Below are 25489 nucleotides of genomic sequence, written 5' to 3' on the forward strand. Positions count from 1 at the left end.
ACAGAGGGTGGCACTAGGGAGGGAAATGTCGTCGCACCACTCCTTGGTGTGTGGAGTGCCGCAGGGCGCAATTCTCTCCCTGATGCTTTTTAACATCTTTATGTGCCCCCTTGCCTAGATTATCCGGAGCTTTGGGCTGGGCTGTCACCAATATGCTGATGACACTCAGCTCTATCTGTTGATGGATGGCCACACCGACTCGGCCCCAAACACACTGACCAGATGCTTGGAAGCTGTGGCTGGATGGTTTCGTGGGAGCCGATTGAAACTAAATCCTTCGAAGACAGAGGTCCTATGGCTAGGTCAGGATGGCATAGGGATGAGGGACCAACTCCCTTCTCTTGCGGGGGCCCAATTAGTGCCATTGCCTTCCGTTAAGAGTTTGGGTGTAATCCTTGACGCCTCCCTTTCCACGGAGGCGCAAGTTACAGCAACAGCCAAGGCAACATTTTCCACCTTCGCCGCATCAAGCAGTTGGTCCCTTACCTTTCCCGCCCCGACCTGGCCACAGTGATCCATGCGACGGTCATCTCCAGGCTTGACTACTGTAATTCGCTCTACACAGGGCTGCCCTTGAAGCTGTCCCAGAAACTCCAGCGGGTACAGAATGCTGCAGCGAGGCTCCTCACGGGGTCTCTGCCATGGGAGCATATTCACCCAGTGCTTTTCAAGCTGCACTGGCTCCCGGTGGAGTACAGGGTCAGTTTTAAGGTGCTGCTTTTGACCTTTAAAGCCCTTCACGGCCTAGGACCCTCGTACCTACGGGACCGCCTCTCCTGGTATGCCCCACGGAGAGCCTCAAGGTCCATAAATAACAACACCCTAGTGGTCCCAGGCCCTAAGGAAGTTAGATTGGCTTCAACCAGAGCCAGGGCCTTTTCAACTCTGGCTCCGGCCTGGTGGAACGCTCTGCCTCACGAGACCAGGGCCCTGCAGGATCTGATTTCTTTCCGCAGGGCCTGTAAGACAGAGTTGTTCTGCCTGGCCTTTGGCTTGGAGCCAATTTGATTCCCTCCCTCCCTCTCTTTCTTTTTTCTTTTCCTTCTCCTCCTGCGACGAGGCTACATTTTAATATTTTAATGTTCCATTATTTTAATGTTGTATTTTACTTTTGTTTTTAAGTTGTAATCATTCATCTTGTTTTTATTTTTGCTTGTAAGCCGCTCTGAGCCCGGCCTTGGCTGGGGAGGGCAGGGTATAAATAAAAAATTATTATTATTATTATTATTATTATTATTATTACCACAGTTATCTTGCAGCATCTGCCTACTACTCACCAGTTAGGTGTATCTAGCAGGGGCTCCCAAACTGGTCTACAAGCCTCATTCAGGCATTCTGAGGTGTGTTTATTGATTTGTACTGAAGATGGGAAACAGCATATCCATTACATTAAATATTTATATTGATTTCTTTAATTGCTTCTTTTATTTCTTACATTTTATGGCAATTTGAATTTATGGGATTCAAAATGTATGTAAGAGAAGCAATGAAGTTTAAAATCATTTAACAGAGTACATTAAAATTGCTACAACCAGCAGAACAGTCATTAAGTCCACCAAGACGCTCAACAATTTCCAAGTTATCTGGGTGGGAAGCTTCGAAAGCACTTGTATACAGTGGTACCTCGGGTTATGAGATTAATTCGTTCCGGGTGTCTGTTCTCAACCTGAAACGGTTCTTAACCCAAGGTGCACTTTTGCTAACGGCGCCTCCCGCTGCCGCCACCGCGCGATTTCCCTTCTTATCCTGGGGCAAAGTTTGCAACCTGAGGTATTACTTCCAGGTTAGCGGAGTTTGTAACCTGAAGCGTTTGTAACCCGAGGTACCACTGTATAGGATTGCAGCCTAGAAAAGGCAAGACAAGTGAGAGATGTTGCAGGCCATACGTCTTAAAAACCATTCTTACAGTTCTGAAAGTATGTTCAGATAGTTTATTTTATTTTATTTTTGCAGCATTAAAGTTAAATATTTCCAACACAGATTGTTCCACTGGTTTTGGTTATGCCTGCTTATGACGCACACAGAACATTGCAGTGGTCTTGAAGTTACTTCAACACTGAGAGGTACTAGATTGAACACAGAATAATAACAGGATGGTCAAAATCCTCTGAGATGTGTTCAGGAGGGTCTCAGCTGGGGGAAAAGAGGTGCTACAACCACATTCCAGTTGAAATGAGGCTTTGCTCACACAAGTTGCAGAGTGGGGGATTTTAAAAATACCTCTTCCACCACTCTGGTTTTCCAGAAAGTGACTATTGCTTTGCAAAGGCGGAGGGGGAGAACACACCACTCTATAGCTATCCCTGAAATCAGCTGCTTCCACAACAGCATTCACATAATTAAGCATTGTGCAATTGGATTTGAGTGCTACTAAATCTACAGTCCAAAAGAAGAAGTGGTATGTCCTGTTTTGCAGATAGGAAACAGAGGCACGCAGGTAACCTAACTATTGCCCAGCCAAAAAGAGGGTAAGCCCGAGTTCTCTGGAGCTTTAGTTGCCAACACTTCATACAACTGCACAGCAAAATGCAGGAGCACGACAAGGACAACTTCTGAAAGACTGGGAAGTGCTGACTTCACGGGAGCACAGTTTCTGCATCTTAAGGATGTTGTTCTGTGTCTAACAAGGTTGTTTTAAAAACTTAAAATTCCAGCATAAAGGCTGCTTGGACTTCACTTTGCAGTGAAATATTGCTACTCCTGATAATAAAAGTAGATGACGTTGAACATTTACACATCAAGTTAATTCTACTCCAATCTAATCCACAATAAGGCTACAGTACTGACACGTTTTGATAGTAGAACAACTAGCAGCTCTACCCTTAACAGACGGGCCATTGTTCTCTGGCTTCTGAGAATGTCCGAAAGAGGAGCTGCCTTGCACCTCGTGTCAACGCAAGCGGTGCAGATGAGGTATTGCGCAGCAACGTAGTTTGCAGGAATGTCTTCCACTCCCCAGAGGTTAGTACATCCTCAGGGTTTGGGGGCTTGAAATCCGTGGGAAGAGGATACCTGCTTCTCTTTCTCTTTTTCCTGCAACTCAAACCCTGAGCAGGAGATGGATCTGCCCTTGGGAAAGCGGGCACAACATCTTCTCATCTCCTGGAGGACGGCTTCACATTTTGATTCCAAGTAGTTGTTGGCTGTGGGGGATGCAGGGGACAGGAAGCAGAGCAAATAGTGAGCAAGCTGCAAAACAGGCACATGAGGGTTCCTGCACAGAAAGCCACATTTTGAGAGTGTATGGTCACCTTAGGCTACTCCCTCCACCTGCTACTGAAGACAGTCCTCACATTTCACATTTATGTATAAAAGTGAGGTCTCTGCTATTCAATTTCCCACCTAAAGCACCTTCGAGTGGAATAATGAAAGGATTAGGGGAGGACTAGTACCTCTGATAGGGACGCGGGTGGCGCTGTGGTCTAAACCACTGAGCCTAGGGCTTGCCGATCAGAAGGTCGGCGGTTCGAATCCCCGCGACGGGGTGAGCTCCCGTTGCTTGGTCCCAGCTCCTGCCCACCTCGCAGTTTGAAAGCACGTCAAAGTGCAAGTATATAAATGGGTACCACTCCAGCAGGAAGGTAAATGGCGTTTCCGTGCACTGCTCTGGTTCGCCAGAAGCAGCTTAGTCATGCTGGCCACATGACCCGGAAGCTGTCTGTGGACAAATGGCTCCCTCAGCCTATAGAGTGAGATGAGCACCGCAAACCCAGTCGTTTGCGACTGGACCTAACGGTCAGGGGTACCTTTATCTTTACCTTTAGTACCTCTGATGGGAGTAATTTGTCCACCTTTGGTCCCCACCCTGCACCCAGCTCTCACCTGTGGCTCCTAGAAGCTGTCAGCATGCGACAGCAGCCGCAGCCTGGGACCGGTTCTATTGGCTGGCTAAACCAGGTGAGGGTAGCTAATGGGCCTCAAGCCCTCAGTGAGTTAGGGACTTTGCCCTGCATGCAGAGACAGGCTCCAGTGGATTGAATGGATGAGACCAAGAGTGGGTCCCGTGGTCAAGAAAGCAGTTTCTGCTCATGCTGTAGAGGGAAGTGAGGGGCAGATGGGGCTTGTCAACCTGGGGAGGCAGCACACCTAGTAGAAGGAAAACTCTGATCCTAAACCTCTGCTGCTTTGTGATATATCTTCAGGAGTCCCTAAGATGGCTGGATAGCACCTTGTATCCCTCCTTCCAGCAACTCCTGCAGCCAGGATGGTGCCAAACATATTACTTTGCTTTCCTTTTGACCACATAAGTGAGGCCAAGAGCAGGGTCCTGCTATCTGGGCAGCCCAGGACCTCCATACACACTGCCCAGGGTTGCACCCCAGTGCTGCTAACACAGCGGTTTGACTTAACCTACAGAGGCGCATTCCACTGTCTCTCGAGACAGAAGGATGCCATTCTCCTCACAAGAAGCACTCTGATACAATAAGGCAGTATCAAGCCAGAAAGCACATTTTGCAATGGCCCTTGGTCAATTTCCAATACAATATTTCTGGTTGATCTGTCACCTAAGTACAGTGGTGCCTCGCAAGACGAAAAGAATCCATTCCGCGGGTCTTTTCGTCTTGCGGTTTTTTCGTCTTGCAAAGCAAGCCCATTGACGGAGTAGCGCTATTAGCGCTATTGACATTTTAAGGGCTAAAAATGGCTTTTTAACGCTTGGGAGATTAGCGGTTTTGCTGCTAAAATGCTTTTAGCAGCTTAGCGATTCAAAATAAGGGGTTTTGGAGCGAAAAAAAATTCAATTTTTTTCGTCATTTTTCGTCTTGCGAAGCAAGCCCATAGGGAAATTCGTCTTGCGAAGCGCCTCTGCAAACGGAAAACCCTTTCGTCTTGCGGGTTTTCCGTCTTGAGAGGCATTCGTCTTGCGGGGCACCACTGTAATTTGAAAGAATCCAAATGCAACACTTTTTATGAGGACCAAGTGACAAGCTTTTGAGAGCCCCAAAATTATTTTTTAGGCTGGGTATTCATGTAAACCAGTAACAACCAAAAGAGCAGGGGGACAGGTTAAAACATGTTTTGTTACATGGTAAGATGGGAAACCCCTGCAGCCTGTAATGTCTTTTCCAGGTTAGTCTTCCTTTTGATTACTAAGGCGCAACTGGTAGGACTGTATCCCAATTCAAATGAAAGGTTAAAATTCATTATAACAGTCCTACCAATTGTCTTTTGATAAGATAAGAGCAAAGCAATAGGAGAGCTTTGCCCTCTCAATGCTCACAGAGCATCATTGTCCAATGCAAGCACAGCTGAGGACTTCAGAACCTTCTCCTACAATTGTCCACCTACAGAGCACTAAGGTTGTTACAAAAGGTTCCCAATGGGAAGAGTGTTGGAATAAAAAAAGACATTTTCTTTCTCCACAAGCTCAGAGTGTCTGGATGGGTCCAGGTCTTTGTGAACAGAGACTAGCCTTAAACTTGAAAGTATCATTTATTTCAGAGACCGCTGGTCACTTACTTCAAAACCAGCACATTTCAGAACAAAAACATAAGAGGGATATTCATTCTTTCTGTTTCAAAAACACTTCGCCTTTAGCAGTTGGCTTGGAAGATGACTCGGAGGGACTGTACAGCACATACAGAAGATCTCAGGTTCAATCCCTGGTATCGCCAGTTAGCAAAAATGCCTCTGCCTGTCAGAGACCCTGGAGAACTGCTGCCAGCCAGAGTTTACAGCAATAATGAATGTTCCAGGTCGCCTCCAGATGCTGCTACCTTCAGAGGTAGCAATCAGAGAGAGAACATTCTCTCTGGTGGTGCCCCACGAGTACCATGTTGGGCTCGTCCCATTCACTTGAGTTTTTAACAGTCACTATAGCACATCAAAGTGCAAGTAGATAAATAGGTACCGCTCCTGCGGGAAGGTAAACGCCGTTTCCGTGCACTGCTCTGGTTCGCCAGAAGCGGCTTAGTCATGCTGGCCACATGACCTGGAAGCTGTATACCGGCTCCCTCGGCCAGTAAAGCAAGATGAGCGCTGCAACCGTCAAGACTGGACCTAACTGTCCCTTTACCTTTACCTAACTTCTATTGGTTTGCTTCTATTATATTTTCTTACTGCCAATTAATTTTTGCAATTTCAAACTATAATCTTACTGAACGGCTTGAAGACCCAAAAAAGGCAGGGATGGGGAACTTGCAACCTGCTGGATGCTGTGACCCAGCAGCATGGCCCAATGGTCAGAGATTATGGGAGTTGGGAGCTCAGCAACATCTGGAAGGTCACAAGTTCCCTATCCCAGGTATAATCATTTTTAATAGTTTTCCTTTTTTTCCTTTTAAATGAAACAAACCCAAAACAACGCAACATACCTTGCAAGCATTTCTGGATTTCACAGGCATATTTCTGGCAGGGGTCTTTCTGAGCCATGTCTGTGGAACTAAAAGAAGAGGAAAATACAACTGTAGTTAAGAACTAAGGGAGTGAGCTAGCAAGGCATCTCCTAATAATCCTGCTCACTGGCAAGGCCTGCTTTTCTTGCACAGCAAGGACTGATCACTTTCAAGCACATCTAAGGCTACAGTCCCAGAGCCCTCCGAAAAAGTGTCTCTGTCCAATCAAGCAAACCAGTGTGGAATACAATGTCTCATGCCCTCCCACGTCGCCCAAAATTCTGTCGAAGATGGGACAAGAAACACCTATGATTGCTTTGTTGGTCTAGTAAGGTCCAGGTTCCTCCCTACCCACCCCTGCCATTTCTAGAGTGACACTTAGGACTATAGATGCATCCTTTTCATTGTGGATTCTGCACTGAGAATAGGTTGGACTAGAATATTTCCAAGGTCCCTCTATGAGCAGCAGCTTGGACTAGAAGGCCCCCTGAAGAACCACCGGGGGGCAGGGGGAGAGATCACCAAGTAAGCACTGACAATGCTTGTTGAGACAGGGTTCTCCCCTCTGAGTCAATGTCTTGCATAGCATGAAGGGGGTGATGTAACTTCTGGCAATGCTGAAGCAGATTAGTACAAAGGTGGGGAACCTGTGGCCCTCCACAGATGTTGCTGCGCTACAACTTCCATCATCCCTGACCACTGGCCATGCTGGCTGGAGCTGATGGAAGCTGAAGATGCCACAGGCTCCCTCCCTCCTGGATTAGTAGAGCAACGAACCACATTTGCAACATTCTGAACTGCGGAACAGCGAGGCGGCTTTTCAGACCAATTTAACTCAGCAAGAATGCACAGGCCACCTTGCTGGGTCAGAACAATGTTTATCCCACCCCACAGTAAGAGCCCTGCCAAAGGCCTACCAAGCCCCACAGTGACGCCGGTCAATCATATGCCTTCCGGAAAGCTCACAAGCAGGACATGAGGACAATAGCCCTCTTTTGCTTCTGCACCCCAGCAATTGGTTCAGCATCTTGTCCCCTGTAGTGGCTTCCCAGCCGCTTCCAGAAAACTAAACACGGAGAGAACACAATGGCAATCGCCGTGCCTTGTTGCGGACCCCAGCAATACCCAGAAATCAGTGCCCTGACTATATTTCCAGTGGAGGGCAGCGGGGGGAGGGGGGTGTTCCATCCTGCCTACCTAGAACTCCCCCTGTTATTTCAACTGGCCACGGCACTCTTCTTCACTGCCTGTCCTAATCTCTTGGGTGGCGGCACTGCCAAGAGAGCTGCCTGCCATGCTCCACCACAGAGGCAGCGGCTTTTTAGTGTTACCACATAAAAAACAAAACAGGGAGACCATCCTAGAGTCACACAGCTCCTGAAAGACAAAAACCAGCATTAAAAGAACCGCCATGAGTGCAAAAAGTAAAGAGAAAGGAGGAAGGGGGCGGGAGAGACTGAGAGTGGGAAAACAGCAGAGCTCACCAGATTTAATCACTTGGGAGGAGTTTCAGCAGCAGCTCTTCCACTCCCATGATCTGCAAGAGACAAAATAAAACATTCATTGCATCCCAGTAAGATGCTGGGTCATCAGTGCTGGAGTCACAGCTAAGCAGCTTGTATCTTTTTTTTTCTGCCTGGAACCTTACCATTAAATGGTGTTCAATGTTCCAGATGCGAGAGTTACTGTCCCGGTACTGCTGCCCCTCTGAAAGCTGCCACATGTGGGGCAGCTGGGATGCAGGGAGATGGCTGGGGCACACCGCCTGGCCCAGGGGGACCCGGACTCTCCTGATCCGGGCTTTCACTGTATCTGCCTCCTGGGTGAGAAGCAACCAAAAAAAACAACGGGGGGTGGTGGGGGAGAGAACATGAGGTGTTGCTAAAAGGCTAAAACCAAAACACCAAAGCAAAAGGGTGCTGCGAGTATTCCTGCTTACCTCTTCTGATGCCACCAGCCATGTTTTCTGGTTCTCATCACAGTAGACGCCTATGCGCCGCACCCAGAGGCGGACTGGTGGGGCCCGGGGATCACCACCTTCCTCTCCTTCTGCCATGCCCCGTTTCTCTTCCTAGGAATGCCCTCCCTTGGCTCCCATTCTACACATGGTCCCCTTTGTCTCTGAACAAAGACATGGGATGAATTGTTAGTCCTGAAAAGAACCAGCACTGGGCATGGCAGCCAGGTGGAATGCAACTTTCCTGAACTGTGAGAAGCATTTATTATTATTATTATTCTTCTTCTTCTTCTTCTTTTAAGAGAAGGGCGGGGAATGCTGGAAATGTACAGCTGCCACAGTAAAACAGGAAGCTGTCTTGTTGGTCTATCTGAAGTCAGACCATTGGTCTATCTGGATCAAATCCTGAATGCACCCACCTTTGCCAAAATGGAGCCCCCCCCCCCCCAAGATGTTTTGGACTATGAGGGTCATCAGACCCAGGCAACACAAGATGCCAGTGGCTCCCGATGGTCACAGGCTTTAGGGAAAATACAGCCCGCTTGAAAGACTCACAGCAATCTTTTTGGATGAAATGTGCTACAGAATCATGAACTTGGAGCTGTTTAATGGGACCTGCTGTCATCCAAGTTGGCCATAGAGTACTGAGGATGCATGCTGCACAGCTTTCAGCAACTAGTGGCCTGTGGACGGAATGTGGTTTGCAGATGACTTAGCAAATCCGTATCTATCCATTTGCTTTCCAGTCTTTTCCCCCATTTTGGTTCCTCTGTTTTCTTCTTTCACTCAATTCTCCATTCCAATCTGTAGCATCTTCTATGAAAGGGGGGTGACCTCCCCCCACAACATCCAAACTTGGTCAGTTTCCTCCACAAAACCTGGATGTTAAGATGAAGTACAACCGCTGCCAGTTCTCTGCTTTGCTCTTGCTCAAAATACTGCAAGTACTGGAGAAGCTAGAAGTGCAAAACTATGGAAATTGTGAGGAGCAAATTGGCTGAGTCCCACCAACCCTGAGTACTAGAAGTTCCCCTTTCCCTATTTCAATTGAGTTGTTAAGCAGTGGTCACTGGCATAGGAAGATGAACATTATTTCAGCAGGGAAAGTCTATTCTACTTGGCAACTCACCACAGAACCCATGGTAAGACAAATTAAAACCCTTGTATTGGGGCAAAGCTTTGTATAAAAAGGGTGACACTGATAGAGTGGGAGAGGAAGAAAAATTAGAATAGCACCCAGAAGATAGAATTTGGTTAGTTTCACATTTTCGTCATAATGGACACTGTGAAGGCTGGAGAATGCACAGGTGCTTATCACAACTCACGATATGTGTGTACGGAATCACTCCTCAATAGTGTGGGAAGTGCGGCAAGAGACGGTGTGAAAGGAAAGACAGCAGATTAAGAAGACAAAAGCACGTAGTTTTTCTGAAGCACAGCAGGAGCACCTCCTTTCCAGCGAATTAAGCCCCTAACTACAATGATGTATTAAGCCAGGGGTAACCAGCATGGCGTTGCTCTCCAGATGCAATGATGGCCACCAACAAGGGTGACTTTAAAAGAGGATTAGACAAATTCATGGAGGAATAAAGCTATCCACGGCTACTAGTCATCAGCCAGATCCAGCAGGATGTTTTTATACATTGTTGGACTCCAACTTCCTGTCAGCTCCAGCCAGCATGGCCAGTGGTCAGGGATGATGGAAGCAGTAGTCCAATTAGCATCTGGGGGACCCCATGCTGGCTACGTCTGCTCTAAGCTGAAAGGAGAACAAAGTCAGCTTCACATGCTAACATTCTAGGAGTATAAACGGAGGTTGTGGTGGTGTGATTAACTACTTTGGCACCAGCCCTTGAGAAATTTGTATCCACAGCCACATCATTGCAAAAGATGCATGAAGAAGATCAAGGCAGGAGGCTTCCCCCCACCCCCAAAATGACACAGCCAGTATAATTCCTCCAGCACTCTACAGGTATCCTTGGAATCAAACTGCTAAGCATACTATGTACTGTAGGGGGCTCAAAGCACACACAGACTAAGAGTCAGCGCACACCCTTGTTGCACGCAAACTGTATTGGCAGTAACCCGCCCCTCCAAAAAGTTGACATGGGATCAAGATACTAACAGAGCCAGCTGGGACCCACTTACTCAAAAGCCCACAGTTTTCTTTAGTGATATAAGTGCCCAAGCTTTCGTTTCTGCAGCAAACTTTCCTAACAGAACAAAGTACTCTTATTTCATCATGGGACTATGTTGACTCAGAGAGGAGACCATGGCCAAGACTGGTGGGTTTTCCCCTCCCCCTACACCTGGGGGGGTCTTCCAAATAAGTTTTCTTTCCATGTAGATAGAATCCCAGGGCTCAGCGTGCCTTGTTGCAATATTCCCCCGCAAGTTCTATTAATATCATCAGCCCCTAAAAGTGAACAATTTTCATATGAAGAGAATGTGGCTTAAAAGTCTGTTTGTGCACAGCAAAGGTGTTGTGAGAGGGTGACCAATGTTGTAACTGTGCCACCAGAGTACGCAAGCCCTATTGTGATCCTCACGGTGCTCTTTCACTCCTACAAGCAATCATAATATAGGCAGCCACCCCCAGAACATAAGACAGGCAGCCACCCCCAGAACTGGAAACAGCCACTAATTTCCCCAGCATTTTCCCTCATCTGCCGAATCCTGCTTATCAGAGGAAACAAAATAAAAGTATATAAAAGTAAATAAAAGATCAGCAGGAGACATTACTGACTAGAAGATAAAACAACAGCAACCTCGCTGGGTCAGGAAGTGACTACCTGATCTATGATGATGCCTTGTCTTTTAAGCCTCTGTTCCAAAGCTGAGCTTTTCACAACTGAATTTCTCCTTCATCACCCTCCAGCCAACTGCTTATCAGGTTACCAGAATGCAAAGAGGTGTGGCCTTGTACAGCTACTGCAAAATAGACACCGATGAAACTACCTTTTACAAGAAAAACAGGAATGCAATTGGTGACGGCAGAAAGGTGGTAATAAACCTGAACTACACAGAAAATCAGCAACCAAAGGAGACTGTAGTTTCCACAAAGCAGTTGATTATTGCAAATCATATCAAGACAACTGCTTAATGAAAGGTACAACATGAAGAACGAAAGCCTTGCCTTTCACTACACCTTCCTACAAGTTACTAAAATCATGGTCAACTTAAATGTGCAAAATTAAGAAACCTCTTCCCCTCCCCCCCGTCCTTGCTCCTGATTTTGAGGAATATCAATGTAACAGAGACAGTAGGCACTTTCTGGCCCAAAGAAACTCCACCTAGAAAAGCCTCTTTCTAAGCAGTAGAAGACCAGGAAGAAGGACTTGCGTATCTTTGTTGAGGTTAAGCTTCCTGGACTCAGGCCAGATGCGTAAGTAACAACAGAAATCAATTACATATTCCCAATGCAATGTCAAGAGTGAGGTCTTCTGGGGAAAGGGCCCCTTTGGAATATCCCACTGGGATATCTGCCGGCAGAGCTCTTATACCTTAGCAGACAGAAATCCAACAGGCAAATCTTCGCTCGTCGCTGCAGCACTATCCTAGAAGCTACACCTCTTGAGTTTTCGCTTGCCACACACACACAAAAACCCACAGGAAAGTAGCCTGGTTGATCTAGCAGCAGTAGCTGCTGAAAAGAGAACATATTCATCTGCACCCTCTAGGTTGCCAGTCAGTTCCTTCCTACGTTCATCACCTTCTTCTCCCCCCTCCCCCATTGAAAGAAGCTCTGAGCATCATCAGTACGAGACAGGCAGAAGCTCTACAGGTCCAGCTTTACCTAGTGAGGCGGAGGAGCTACGCCTGTTGAATTTCTGCCAGCAAAGGGAGCTTGGCCACTTCCCTAATCCCAGCTCACCCAAAGTTTCTCCCCCTCCTCCTTCTCTCTTCAACGCCCCCCCCCCACTATCCCGGGGGAGTCTCCATGGCAACGGTTTCCTCACTCTAGCGGTGAGGAAACTGCCCTGATTTGCACGCAGAAAGATCTAGCACCCCACACCGCCTCCCTGGCGAGGCATGCCTCGTCCCGCTTGAGATGTAGCCGGGCGCTACCTGGCCGCCAAAGTGGAGCTTCTCCGCCCTGCACTCGGCGGGTCTCCCTCTCCCTCCCGCTTCAGCCCCTCAGCCCCGCAGGCGCGCAGCTCTGCCCGATGCCGACGCCCCCCTTCGGGCGGAACCGACCTGGGCCAGCGACGCCAGCGGAACCAAAGAACGCTCCTTGCGCGGGGCTAGCCGGACACTTCTGCGGACGGACAGGAAGTCGGCGTTGTCCAGGAAACACCATCTCCCTCTCAGAAGAGGCCTAGGCGGAAGGGATGCTCAGGACCGCAGGACCGCTTTCGCCCTAGACTCGTAAGGTTGGAAGGGACCCTGAGGGCCATCTAGTCCGACCCCACTGCAACGCCTAACGTTGGGCTTGGACCCACAGCCGTGAGAAACAAAAATAATCTCATGTGCTGCTACCGGCTGAGTGATCCCCGGCCTCCCCTTTAAGAGGGGAGACAAGGAGCGGCGAAGAAGAGCGAAGCAGGCGGCGATGGCATTGCAGGCGGCGCATCTGGAGGCCGACGCCTTCCTCGTCTGCATGGTCCACGCGCTGAGCACTGAGCAAGAGGAGGTCATGGGCCTCTGCATTGGCGAGGTGAGGAGCGGGGTCTGCTGCTGCCGGGGAATACTGCGGGGGGGGGGACCGGGGGAGCCGGGGCTGGCTTGGAAGTTCCGCTGGGTGCAGGGCGCTTACCTTCTGGGCGGATCCGATACAGGCCGCAGCCGTAACCCTCACCTGTCAGTGGGCCGACTCCCCCACTGACTTCCACAGTGACGATTGATCACAATGTTTATCTCTATCACTCCATCTCAGGGCAGCTCGCAGAAAAAAATTAGAAGAGCTGAAAACATAGGGGGATCTTTAAAAATAATAATAATGAAGCAAAAGAATTAAGATCAATTTATCTACATTAAAACATACAGAAAACACTGCTGCAGGTGCTATGAAACACCCCTTCCACATTTGTAAAATCACAACCCTGTAGTTTGGCAGTTCCTGCACTTTGGAACTCCTTGCCTATTGAGATTAAGCAGGCACCATTGCTGTACTCTTTTCTGCGCCTCCTCAATCATTGTTACTTAGACACGCCTACCCAGATTCTTAGAAAGCTGAGGTAATTTTAATCTGTGTTAGTATTATAACTATGTATGCTTTAAAGTATGGTTGTGACACCCCCCCCTCGATTTTATTGTTTCATCTTTTTGTAAACCACTTTGAGGTGTTTTTTGTTTTTCATAATCAAGCGGTGTATGATTTTTTTGAAATAAATAATTACAATAAAAGCAGCGCAGCAACGGACCTTTCCTAAAAAACAGCCTGTTCCCAAAAGACTGTTGGAGCAAGAAAGTCTGACACGTGAAGAGAGAAGCAATGGGTTGTAATCATATTTATGAGGAAAGCATGCATTTTTTTTTGTTGTTTTCAGATTATATTTCTGTATGTTATAGTGGGCATAATTTTAAAAAGCACACATACTCTGTGTGGGAGAAGGATGAATTGCCTTTTAAGATGGATCATGCCACCTGCCAGTTTTAATAGAATTCGTGTTAATAAATAATTTTATAAATACGTTGCCTCATGAATCAGGATTAAGTATGGCCCAGAGTTCTAAAGAATAAAAGCATCTTTATTTAAGATGCCATGTGCATGTTCTGAAGCAAGTTTCATGTTAGAAAAGGTGCACTCTTTCCCCATTTCTCTCACCCGCAGGAAAGGGATTTCTCTCTTGAACTGAGGCTTGCTCTCTGCAGGTTTTTCAAGTACTGTACATTTCTAAAAGTGGTGCTCTTAAAAAGCCTCTTGATTACTTTGTATAACTTTTAGTCATTCAGAATATTTTAACCCGGGGAGGGGAACCTGAGGCCTAACAAGTATTGTTCTCCCAATTCCCATCATCTCACCCAGCATGGCCGATCATCAGGAATGATGTAAGCTATTGAGTCTGACCAACTAAATAATGCATCACTAGGAGGAACTGACAGTATGAGTTTAGAAATATTTTCATAGCTTGACCCACTTCATATTTGTTTGTACCGATAATTAGATAGTACTGGGCAACAGTGAACATTTTCTCAAGTACCTCTACAAAGAGTTGCATCCTTAAAGTCTTTTCTTTCTTCTGCTCCATTGTTGAGGGATTGACTACAGTAGGATTGACTACTGGCTGCATCTGTTGTTATGGTTGCTCTCCTAGATTGCAAGTGCGTGTCTCATGCAGCAAGTTTCAACAGGGACCTGCAGCAGTGTTGCTCTTTTATGCCAGGGCTCGCAGAGAGCATGTGAATTGATAAAGAGTAGCATCTCTGCATGTGTGCTCTGAGTAACTGCAGCCTGGCATCTGGAGTCAGGTGCAACACTCCTAGATGGAAACACATAGTGTCTAGTTATACAGTGGCCAAAGTATCTCTCTGTTAAACTTTAAACTACATGAGTCTGGGCTCCTGTCTTCAATATATTTTCTTCATTAAAACTTTTGTCTGCTTTATATAATAAAAACCTCTAAGAAGTTTTCATAAAAACAATAGAAATACAGCAACATTAAATAAAATTTCCTAAAAACTAGATAAAAATGTAACAGTGTTAACAAGTAAAGCTGAGTAGTGAACAAAACAAAGAATTTGGAAAGCTTGAGCAAACATAGGTGTTCAGAAGTGTTTAAAGCTCATTATTGTCTCTCAAAATTACTCAAGGGAGGGCATTCCAGTGGTGGGTGCAATTACCAACAAAACCTGCTTCTGTGTTGTCACCAACACAGATTTTAAAATCTTCTGATCATGGAGCAAGGTCTCCTTGAAAGAGCTTAGGTTGGCTTGATCTGTACCAGGGAAGGAAATCACTTTCTTGGATGGCTTTGGACAGACAGGTTCTTTGCAAAGGGTATTTGGAGGAATGTAAAGGCAGCTCTGCTCGGTTTGAAAGCAAGTTTTCAGAAATAAATCTCTGCTTAAATGATCTTGCATGTGTGCAAGATGTAAGAATGAAGAAGGGTTTTTCAGTGAGAGTAAGCATATTCTGGAATCACAATCTTAGTGTGTTGCTGCTGCCATTGCATGCACATTTACCTGGAGTGAGCTCCATTTAATACAGTGGGATGCATGCCCAAGTAAGCATGTGAAATATTGTGCTTCATACATTTTTCTTCATTTATCCACAGGTTGGTGCTAACCGAATAGTTCATATTCACTCCGTGATCATTCTGCACCGGTCAGATAAGAGAAAAGATCGTGTGGAGATTTCCCCAGAGCAGCTCTCAGCTGCTTCAACAGAAGCAGAGATATCCTTTGACAGAAATTATGGGGTAATAACACATGAGTATTTTCAAGGCAGGTAGTCCTCAAAGGGCATGAGATTTTGGGAAAGTGACTTAAATCACTTTGCAAGTGATGGCCTAGAAGGGAAATGTCCTGCCCATAGTTCTCTGCTTCTTTCCTTTGCTGTTCTGAAATAGCATTTCATAATAATAGTGTGTGCACATGTTTGAGATTGGCAAATGTAAGAACATGTGTATTTTTAAATGAATAACTACGTTTGCAGTAGGGAGTTATTTTTAGTTTTTGGAGAAACCTTAACTAACACACAGATTGGCTAAGTTAACAGGACAGCCTACAAGAGTTGTTGGCTGGTATCATTCTCATCCCCACATAACAGTTTGGCCATCACACGTAGGTAAGAGTTTTCTTCTGGGTAAGGCGTGTGTCCATCATCCAATATATACTGACTTGGGGTGGGCCACTTTTTAAGGGGGTGAGATATCTGAAATACTTTGTGCATATGTATATGATAGAGAGGGAGAGAGAGAGAATTTAATGTAAGGATAAGATCTTGTGACAGGTGGCGCCTTCATTTTCCTACCAGGCAGTACCTGTATGAGCTGAATGCTCCTGGCAAAGAATCTTTGCTGATTACAATAGACTTTTGGGGATGAGTGCACTTCTTTTGCTCCATTATAGAAACATAGGAAGCCGTCTCATGTCAAGTCAGATCACTGATCACTTAGCTCAATATTTGTCCATACTGACTGGCAGTGACTCCCCAGACCAACATGTTGATGCTGGAGATTAAACCTGAGACCTTCTGTTTGCAAAGCACACACCACAGCCCTTTCCTTACCTAACTTGGGAAGAAGGAAATGCAGAAAAAACTGGTGTGTGTCCCCCAACCAAAAAAAAAAAAATTGCCATCGAAGGCATCAGGCTCATATTTATATGGTTTACCTACAAAGTTTTACTTGAAACACAACATGTTAAGAATATGCATTGGCTACTTGAAGCGTGATCGGCACATGTGTACCGTTTCATTGGTTAATAAAAACATGCTCCTCTCTGCATACACAGTACTATGGCAACAGGTAGGTTTTAGCAAAGTTGCATTTTTAGCTTGGCCTACAAACCATAATAGCTAGGTGTGACCTTCTATTCCTGATTTACTACTGTCCCACTTGGAGACTCTTATGTTTGAGTTACTGTTTCATTTCCCCTTTGAAGTTTCCTGCTCTTACTCCTCAAGGCCACCTAATGCTTGCTGTTGTGTGCCAAGTGATAACGAAGTGAGAGGCCCTAAGAGGAATGGTAGACTCAGAGAAGAGAAGAAATGGTTTTTATTCACAGAAGAGAGTCGGAGAGAAAAGGGGGAAAGTGCAGTTTAAGCAAAAGGGAAGAAAGCAGTTTGCCCCCCCCCCCAAAAAAAACAGGGAGAGGAAGAGCCCCAAGATTGAAATCTCTAAATAGAGCCAAAAGATGCAGCAGCAGATGATTAAACAAGGGACTCCCAGGGCTGTCTTAGATTTGACTGTAATCTTGCTTTTAGAGACTTACATCAGGGGTTGGCAAAGTTTACCTTGCCTGGGCCAGTTCACTCCAGCAGAGATCCCTCCATGGGCTGGATTGCGCATGTGCGTGAGTGCGCCCGCCTGTGATTTCTGGCATCTGCGTCTGCACAGACGCAATTTCCTGTGTCTGTGCATGCTCAGATGCAGACGCAATTTCCAGCACCACGGAAGCGAGTCCCTGCGCTGCGCTGTGCCAGTTTAGCACTCACCGAGTGGGCAGCTTGGTTCAGGGGTGACTCTTGGGCCGGTTAAACGACCTCCGTGAGCTGCTTGTGGCCCATGGGCCTTAGGTTGCCTACCCCTGGCTTACATTATTGTATGGTACCTTTTGTTTTCAAATGTCATACAAATATCTTCTCCGATGCTCTCTGCTGCTCCTGAAGAAAAAGGACATCTGTGATCTTTCCTTGTCTGGCTTGATCTTTCACACTGATGATCCAGTGGCTTCTGTTAAGCCAGGGAATGTGGAATTTGTAATTTGTTTTGCCAATTGTATGCCTGCAGACCTCTGCACACAAGCGATGTATCAGATGATGGATCAAGACTTTGTGGGGCTTATCTTCTCCTGTTTCAATGATGACAAAAACACAAAGGTAAATAAATAGCACCCATTCCTGTGTCGTAGCCATTATTGCTCTCTGTTCCTTTCTGAAAAGAATGCGCTATTCTTTCTGGAGCCTGGATTAGATCACTGATCTTCACAAGTGGGTTGTGGCCTAATCCAAGGTAGGTCGCAACAGGAGCATTAAAGGTAAAGGTAAAGGTACCCCTGCCCGTACGGGCCAGTCTTGACAGACTCTAGGGTTGTGCGCCTATCTCACTCAAGAGGCCGGGGGCCAGCGCTGTCCGAAGACACTTCCGGGTCACATGGCCAGCGTGACATCGCTGCTCTGGCAAGCCAGAGCCGCACACGGAAACGCCGTTTACCTTCCCGCCAGTAAGCAGTCCCTATTTATCTACTTGCACCTGGGAGTGCTTTCGAACTGCTAGGTTGGCAGGCGCTGGGACCGAACAACGGGAGCGCACCCCGCTGCGGGGATTTGAACCGCCGGCCTTTCGGTCGGCAAGCCCTAGGCACTGAGGCTTTTACCCACAGCGCCACCCGCGTCCCAACAGGAGCATTACCACCATGCAAATATATGATTAAAGATTAAGAAATAGGTCCCCAAATGCATGCTTGGGTTAAAAGTGGGTCTTGGGTCTGAAAAGGTTGAAGATCCCTGGACTGGAGATACTTGAAGCAGTGAACTCATACATGATACCTATTGCTGCTGTGGTTACAATTTCATCATTGTTTGTGAGTGGTTTTAGTCCTCAGACACACAAAATTAAATTAGAGTTGAGGTGTAGACTAGGTCTCTCCCTTTCATTCATTGATGTTATGGTTTGTCACTTTGTTTTCAGTGATTACACACACATAAATTCAGTGAAACAAGTGCATGAGCTTGGAGAAGGTAATTAGGGTCCCATCACTTTTCTTAACTACTTGGTCCTTCGTGTCTTAGAGTGCACATCCTCAAATCCGGGCTCCCTAGCTTTCCCCATACTTGGGTCTGCAGATGTTGCTGAACCACATTAAAAATGGACATGCATAAAATGTGGGAAGATACTAAGAGGGTGCATTGGGGAAAGGCAGACTGTCTTCTTTGGAATACCTAAACATGGACTGAAGTTCCGTTTCTTAATCTGGATTAGGTGGATCGCTAGTGCTGTGGTTTAGAGAACAATAATTGTTGGCGGAATTTAGCAGTGGGTGTTACAATAGGGGAACACAAATGCAAAGACGACATGCACAAAGTTGTCCAAGAATGACCTGAGAAGGAAATAAAAGAACACCCCCCCCCCCAATACTGGTATTAACATCAATAGTCACTTATCTCCCCTAGTAAACAGCAACTTCAAGGAAGGGGGCATGCTTTTTGTTGCAACTGCATGTGTGGGTCGTAGAGGGTTTAACCACCCTGGTCAAAAGCAACAGTAATTCTAATTGTGCACCCACAACTACTATTAAACAGAAACAAAACCCAGGTATATTCATTGGGACAATGAACTTCACATTTGGCAGTATATCACCTAAATAGGGTCCATCTGCAGCAATCAGTCTTCAAGGTGCCATTGGAATGTTTATCATTTAATGGAATGTGAGCTTTAATCTCTGGCTGGGGTGCAGTGGGTGGAATGAAACGTAGTGTGAAATGGGATGTATGCCTGTACAACTATGTCCACTCAAGCAACAAGACTCCCCCTCCCCACACCTGGCTCATTGTGCTAAACATGTTATGGGGTTTCTCCCAATCATCCAGAAAAGATTTAGGGAGCACAGGGGCATGGTGGGCAGAGGGGAAAGTTCCACTGCATGAAATAACTTAGTTGAATCCCATCCAGTGTGTTTATTTCCTTCTTCCCTCCCAGCTTCCCAGGTAGTAGAACACCTGAATAGAGTGTCACTACATAGAGATGTGTGGCTCTTTCGGGGTTTGGATAATCAAACATCCTGTTGTATAATAATTTCTTTCTTTCTTTCTTTCTTTCTTTCTTTCTTTCTTTCTTTCTTTCACTCACATAAATCTGCTGATTATTCCAGACTGGCCGGATTCTGTTCACCTGTTTCCAGTCCATTCAAGCCCAAAAGAGCTCCGAGTAAGTACTCTGTTAATTAGGAGGGTTTGGCAAACTCAATGCCTCAGCCTTTCTCACTTTTCTTTGAACTTCAGCTTCAGTGGTTACTTTTTATGTATAGCAGTCCTGCTATGTTTTAATTCTCAATTCTTCATCTCTAGGCAATTCTAGGTTCAAAATTCCCATTGTTCTGGGTGCATTTTGCGACAGGGGATTTCATTAGCGTGAGCAGTTTCTGAGCTCTGGGCACAGTACTGTGCCTAATATTTCAGATTAAAACTGCAGAGTGAAAGGAAAGGAGGAGCTTTTTCTGCTTCCCCACTTCCAGCTACTCTCTGAAAACTGGAGAAGAGACCAGCTTAAGAATAGTAGGGGGATGGGCAGGGGAAGGATTAGACCATGTAAAAAATGAACATAATATTTTAGCTACAGTTCGTTCACTTTCATCTTTGTATTCTTGTTATAAAAAAGTGTGCCTAGACATTCCGTTGTTGTGCCCAGCTGCTTGTATCTTTATAGTTCCTGTTTTTCACCTGGCATCTATGGACAATATAGTGTGCACACTTCTCTAGAGTAAGCCCCACTTAACACAGTGTGTATGTGCTGTGTATGTTGTGCTCTTCTAGCGTTTACTTCTCTTACTGGGCTGAATGTTGTATTTTTATAAGTTGTTATTCTTTTTCTGTTGCATTTTAATACTGTTTTATGGTTTTAAACTTGTATTGGAAGCTACCTTGGGAGGGTTTGGTCCTAAAAGACAGCCAACAAATACTTCAAATTAATAAATAAAAATGACTTCCAGCTAAGCACGCATAGAATTATGCTGTCAAGTCTCCAAAAATGGAACAGTAACACAAATATTCTTCCCCTTGTAGGTATGAAAGGATTGAAATTCCTGTGCATATAATACCTCACACCACCATGGGGAAAGCGTGTCTTGAGTCAATGATGGAGCTCCCCAGGATCTTGTGTCAAGAGGAGCAAGATGCTTACAGGAAAATCCACAGGTAAAATGAGAGCCAGGCTCCCTTCTTTGCTTTATTTGGATACACTTATCACTTGCTCTCCTTTGCCATCAAGTACAGTGGTACCTCTGGTTACGAACTTAATTCGTTCCGGAGGTCCGTTCTTAAGCTGAAACCATTCTTATCCTGAGGCGTGCTTTTGCCAATGGGGCCTCCCACTGTGTGCGCGCCTCTGGTGTGCAATTTCCATTCGCATCCTGGGGCAAAGTTCGCAACCAGGAGCAACTACTTCTAGGTTAGTGGAGTTCATAACCAGAAGCGTTTGTAAACAGAGGTACCACTGTATGGCAGAGGTAGGCAGCCTACAGCCTAAGGGTTCCATGCAGCTCTTGGCCTAATTTCATTGAGGGGGGACCCAAAGGCGTCCAAAAGCTGACACAGATGACGGGAGAAAGGGGGCAAGACCTCTCAGCGGCTTTCAATACCATCAAGCATGGTATACTTCTGGAGTGACTCTCCAAACTAGGGGTGGGTGACACCGCTTTACGGTGGTTCCAGTCCCACTTGGATGGTCGTTCCCAGATGGTGTTGCTTGGGGAATGCTTTTCAGCCCCATCAAACCTTCAGTGTGGGAGATTGTCTGCTCTTGATGGGGTTACACTTCCTCTGAAGGAGCAGGTTCGTAGCTTGGGGGTACTCCTAGATCTTTTGCTGTTGCTTGTGGCTCAGGTGGCCTCAGTGACCAAGAGTGCCTTCCATCAGCTTCAGCTTCAGCTGGTGGAATAGCTACGTCCCTATGTGGACAGGGATAGCCTAACTACTGTTGTCTATGCTCTGGTATCCTCAAGGTTAGATTACTGCAATGTGTTATATGTAGGGCTGCCTCTGAAGACAGTTCTAAAACTTCAGCTAGTGCAGAATTCAGCAGCCAGGTTGTTCACCGGCGCACGATGGTTTGAGCACATTACACCGATCCTGGTCTGACTGCACTGGCTACCAATTAGTTTCCAGGTCCAATTCAAAGTGCTGGTTTTGACCTATAAAGCCTTAAATGGCTCAGCACCACAATACCTTAAGGACTGCCTTTACCTCAGGCATCCCCAAACTTGGCCCTTCAGCTGTTTTGGGACTACAACTCCCGTCATCCCTAGCTAACAGGACCAGTGGTCAAGGATAATGGGAATTGTAGTCCCAAAACAGCTGGAGGGCTGAGTTTGGGGATGCCTGCTCTACCTGGATCCTGAGATGATCTTCTGAGGCCCTTCTTTGTGTGCCTCCTCCTTGAGAAGTCCGGAGGGTGGCAACACAAGAACAGGCCTTCTCTGCAGTGGCTCCCCATCTGTGGAATGCTCTCCCTAGGGAAGTTCACCTGTCACCTTCATTATACATCTTTAGGCACCAGGCAAAAATGTTCCTTTTTACCCAGGCATTTGGTTGATTTGACTGACATCCTATTCCCTTTTAAAATGTGGGTGGTTTTTGGAAGGGGGTGCTATTGGGTTGCTGTTCTTATTTTGATGATATATTTTGTGGTTTTATATTTTGATTTTGTTCTGTGAACTGCTCTGGGACCTCTGGATATAGGGTGGTATATAAATTCAATTAATCATCATCATTATCATAACCTGTAGGAGTAATTTGGCCCTTGCCTGGCAGTCTGCTGGGCTAGAAGAAAGAGGGTTTGAATTAAGTAAGTAATGAAAATGTTGGTTTTGCAGAATCATCTGCTTGACTACTGTGGGAATCAAGCCACTGGGACAAGAGGGTCTGATCCAGCAGGGGCATTTCAAAATCCCATGTGGACCATGTGGTGACCCTTGCCAGTAGCCAAGTAACCTACTGTGGTCCAGGAAGTGGACATTGACATGAAGTGACTGGGAGGGAAGAACTACCTGGATTGTAGTCTTTTTTTTGGGGGGGGGGAGGAAGTTGTTTTGTGAAGCCTGATAGAAAACATACTGTGACTTTTGGGGGAGTGCTGACTTGACACCAGTGTGCTCTCTTCCTCCATTTAGCCTTACCCATCTGGATCCCATAACCAAGATCCATAATGGTGCAGGTAAGGATTTCCAGATCAAAAGTACCGATGTCACACATTTTGGTACTTGAAACATTTGCAGTCATCAGACTTTGGACCCGGATTGTCAGAGGCTTGACATTAAATGATAGTTGCTCCACACCAACAGTTTGAAAAGTGTAGGAAAGCCTCTTCTGTTTAGATGTGAGCAGTTTGCTGAGGGAGTGCATTATCCTTATTATGTGGCTCCCAGTTTCATTAACCCCCTTCCGTGCCTTTGGATTTGGCGTAACTACTAACTCAAGATAGCAGGTATGATAACTTGTTTGCCATGGAGGACAGGGAGGCAAGCCTTTTGTTTTGCCAGCATGCTAGCCTGAGTACCTTAATGCAAACTTGTCAGTGGTGTTGCTTCTTTCTTTTGATGGGCTTATCATTGCTCTGTGAGCTATTGGTGTCTGTCTTGCCTTCACAGTTAGGTATCTTTAAGCTGTTAAATTTTGAAGGGCTTATATAATTTCTAATACCGTATAGGATCAGGCTGCTAAGTCAGCCTTGGAGTGAATTGAGTGCCAAGGAAACCCTTATTATTCAACTATTTTACTTTTAAAAGACAACTGAAGGCTGCCCTGTTTAGGGACGTTTTTAATGTTTGATGCTGTATTGTTTTTAATATTTGGTTGGAAGCTGCCCAGAGTGGCTGGGGAAACCCAGCCGGATGGGCGAGGTATAATTAATAGTATATTATTATTATTATTATTATTATTATTATTATTATTATTATTATCATCATCATCATCATCATCATCATCACCATTACTGGTACACTGACACTCTGCAGAGGGAGATGGTTGTATCTCACTATTTACTGCATTACTTCTTTCCTCGCCAGTGTTCACTAAGAAGCTCTGCAGCCAGATGTCTGTCATCAGTGGTCCTCTTATGCAGTGGCTGGAGGATCGCTTGAAGAAAAACAAAGAGAGGGTGCAGGAACTGCAGCAGGAGAAAGAGAAACTTCTGGAGGAACTCGCTGCCTTGGAGGGAGAAGAACAGAACCTCATGGCCTAAGAAACAGCCAAATGTTCCCAAGTTTGGCTTCATCCTACCTTGCTTCTTCTCCAACCCTCCCATCTCGTTGGGTACATTCTGTGCGTGATGCAGCACAGAAGCTTCAGTCAAGCGGTTAAGCTCACCACATAAAACATTTGTTCAGCAGAAACATTTGTTGTTTACTGTGGACACACAAACATGCACTCCATATACATATGCTCTGCATTCAGACATCTGAAGGCAGCCCTGTACAGGGAGGTTTTTAACGTTTGAGGTTGGAAGCCACCCAGTGCGGCATATAAATAATAAAATTATTGTTATTTCCCCACAGTGAACACAGGCAAATAATAGTTTATACCAGTAACGATTCAAAATTCTGTTTCAGTATCCATTATTTTTGTCATTGGTTACATATATCATAATTTTGTCATTGGTTACATATATCATAATTAAATAGAGAAGTAACAAGGAGTGAAGGAGGAGGGATAACCTATGTGCACCAGACTGTATTGTATACTGTATGTACTGTCCTACTATATGCTTCATTGTTTGTGAAATTAATAAAGTTGTACTAAACCACATAAAAGTTAGCTAAAGAATCATAGTTCTGTTCTTCGTGCTGAGTTCCATTTCTTCATTAACTGTTGGGGAAATGTCTTGAGCCTGTTTGGGTGAGTTTTAAAATATATTCTCTCAACGGTTTCAGTTCTTTACCCTAGATTCAGACAGTGTTTTTTTAATTAGGGCAATGTAATCTGCTGTGTTAAATGGAGCTTCTGGTCTCTCTGAGCTGTTTTTTCCCCTTCACTGTATTGAGCCCTGGTGACCATTTTGGAAATGGGCTTGTGATTCTCTGATGATCTGAGTCAGAGGAAAAAAACCAGTTGTCTACAGGGCATGATTTTCTGGTCCTACAGCTCATAGCCTGCTTGGGGCTATTAGAAGTTTGAGCAAAACTTTGTTTTGCCGCAAGCAAGGCAAACCTATTTTTGCTTATGGGGAAAGAAGGAGCAGCAGATCGGAACACCGTCTCGCCTTGGTGATGTCACTGCCCTTGCAAGCTTTTTCTTTATTATTAATTCTTCTGCCGCCAGTACTGGATGTTCCTCAAACAATTATTTCAGCGTAGCCAATTTTGTTTCGTAACAATAATCCTTTATGCTAGGTACTGCCATACTTCCGCTGTTTTTTATTTGTTTGTTTGTTTTTGGAGTTTGGCAGCTAACTTAGGCGGGTTTTGGTTCCATTTGAGATGCAGCATCAATCACTGCCATTTTGACAGCATTTCAGATGGGACAACTAATGAAATGTTTAGGAGTATAAATGAATTTTGGGTACTCATCTTTACAGTAGATATTCTCCCATACCATGAGATAGAAAAGGCATTCCAATATTATTTAAAGAATTGGAATATTTCAGTATGGGTTCAGAACTCATCAGTTGGACTTGACTTTTGGAGCTCCAGTAATGGGAAATGGAGGTATGTCAGAAACATGCAATCTCTCTAGAGGAGCTAGTCAGGGATGTCCTTTATCCCCTGTGCTCTTTGCCATTGTGATTGAAGCGTCGGCTATAGCAGTAAGAGAAAATGTACAGATCAATGGGATCTAACATGGCTCTTTAGATACTAAGATAATTCTTCATTCTGATGAAGT

At 45.6% G+C, this 25489-nt stretch overlaps 2 protein-coding genes across 6 annotated transcripts; one reads left to right on the forward strand and one right to left on the reverse strand.

Moving 5' to 3' along the window:
- Positions 1-1917: 1917 nt before the first annotated feature.
- Positions 1918-12498, reverse strand: MTCP1 (mature T cell proliferation 1). 5 transcript variants are annotated; one of them, XM_083424290.1, is made up of 8 exons: positions 12361-12498; positions 11085-11220; positions 8275-8456; positions 7984-8154; positions 7820-7872; positions 7533-7712; positions 4874-6382; positions 1918-4505 (listed from the first exon to the last, which is right to left on the reverse strand). In XM_083424290.1, exons 3-5 carry the CDS (start codon positions 8389-8391, stop codon positions 7825-7827), a joined length of 336 nt encoding a protein of 111 aa, XP_083280416.1. In that variant the 5' UTR covers positions 8392-8456; positions 11085-11220; positions 12361-12498; the 3' UTR covers positions 1918-4505; positions 4874-6382; positions 7533-7712; positions 7820-7824. The 5 variants fall into 5 exon arrangements, with proteins under 5 accessions (XP_083280416.1, XP_083280415.1, XP_083280417.1 ...); XM_083424289.1 differs by having other exon boundaries at positions 11085-11223; positions 12361-12495; XM_083424291.1 differs by lacking the exon at positions 12361-12498 and adding an exon at positions 11796-12081 and having other exon boundaries at positions 11085-11223.
- A 62-nt stretch (positions 12499-12560) lies between these two features.
- Positions 12561-24420, forward strand: BRCC3 (BRCA1/BRCA2-containing complex subunit 3). Its single transcript, XM_083424275.1, has 8 exons — positions 12561-12949; positions 15510-15629; positions 15934-16021; positions 17688-17776; positions 19768-19823; positions 20678-20809; positions 22783-22826; positions 23677-24420. Exons 1-8 carry the CDS (start codon positions 12845-12847, stop codon positions 23850-23852), a joined length of 810 nt encoding a protein of 269 aa, XP_083280401.1. The 5' UTR covers positions 12561-12844; the 3' UTR covers positions 23853-24420.
- Positions 24421-25489: the final 1069 nt, after the last annotated feature.

The sequence above is a fragment of the Podarcis tiliguerta genome (genome assembly GCF_965153285.1).
Source record: "Podarcis tiliguerta genome assembly, chromosome: Z".
Classification (NCBI taxonomy): domain Eukaryota; kingdom Metazoa; phylum Chordata; class Lepidosauria; order Squamata; family Lacertidae; genus Podarcis; species Podarcis tiliguerta.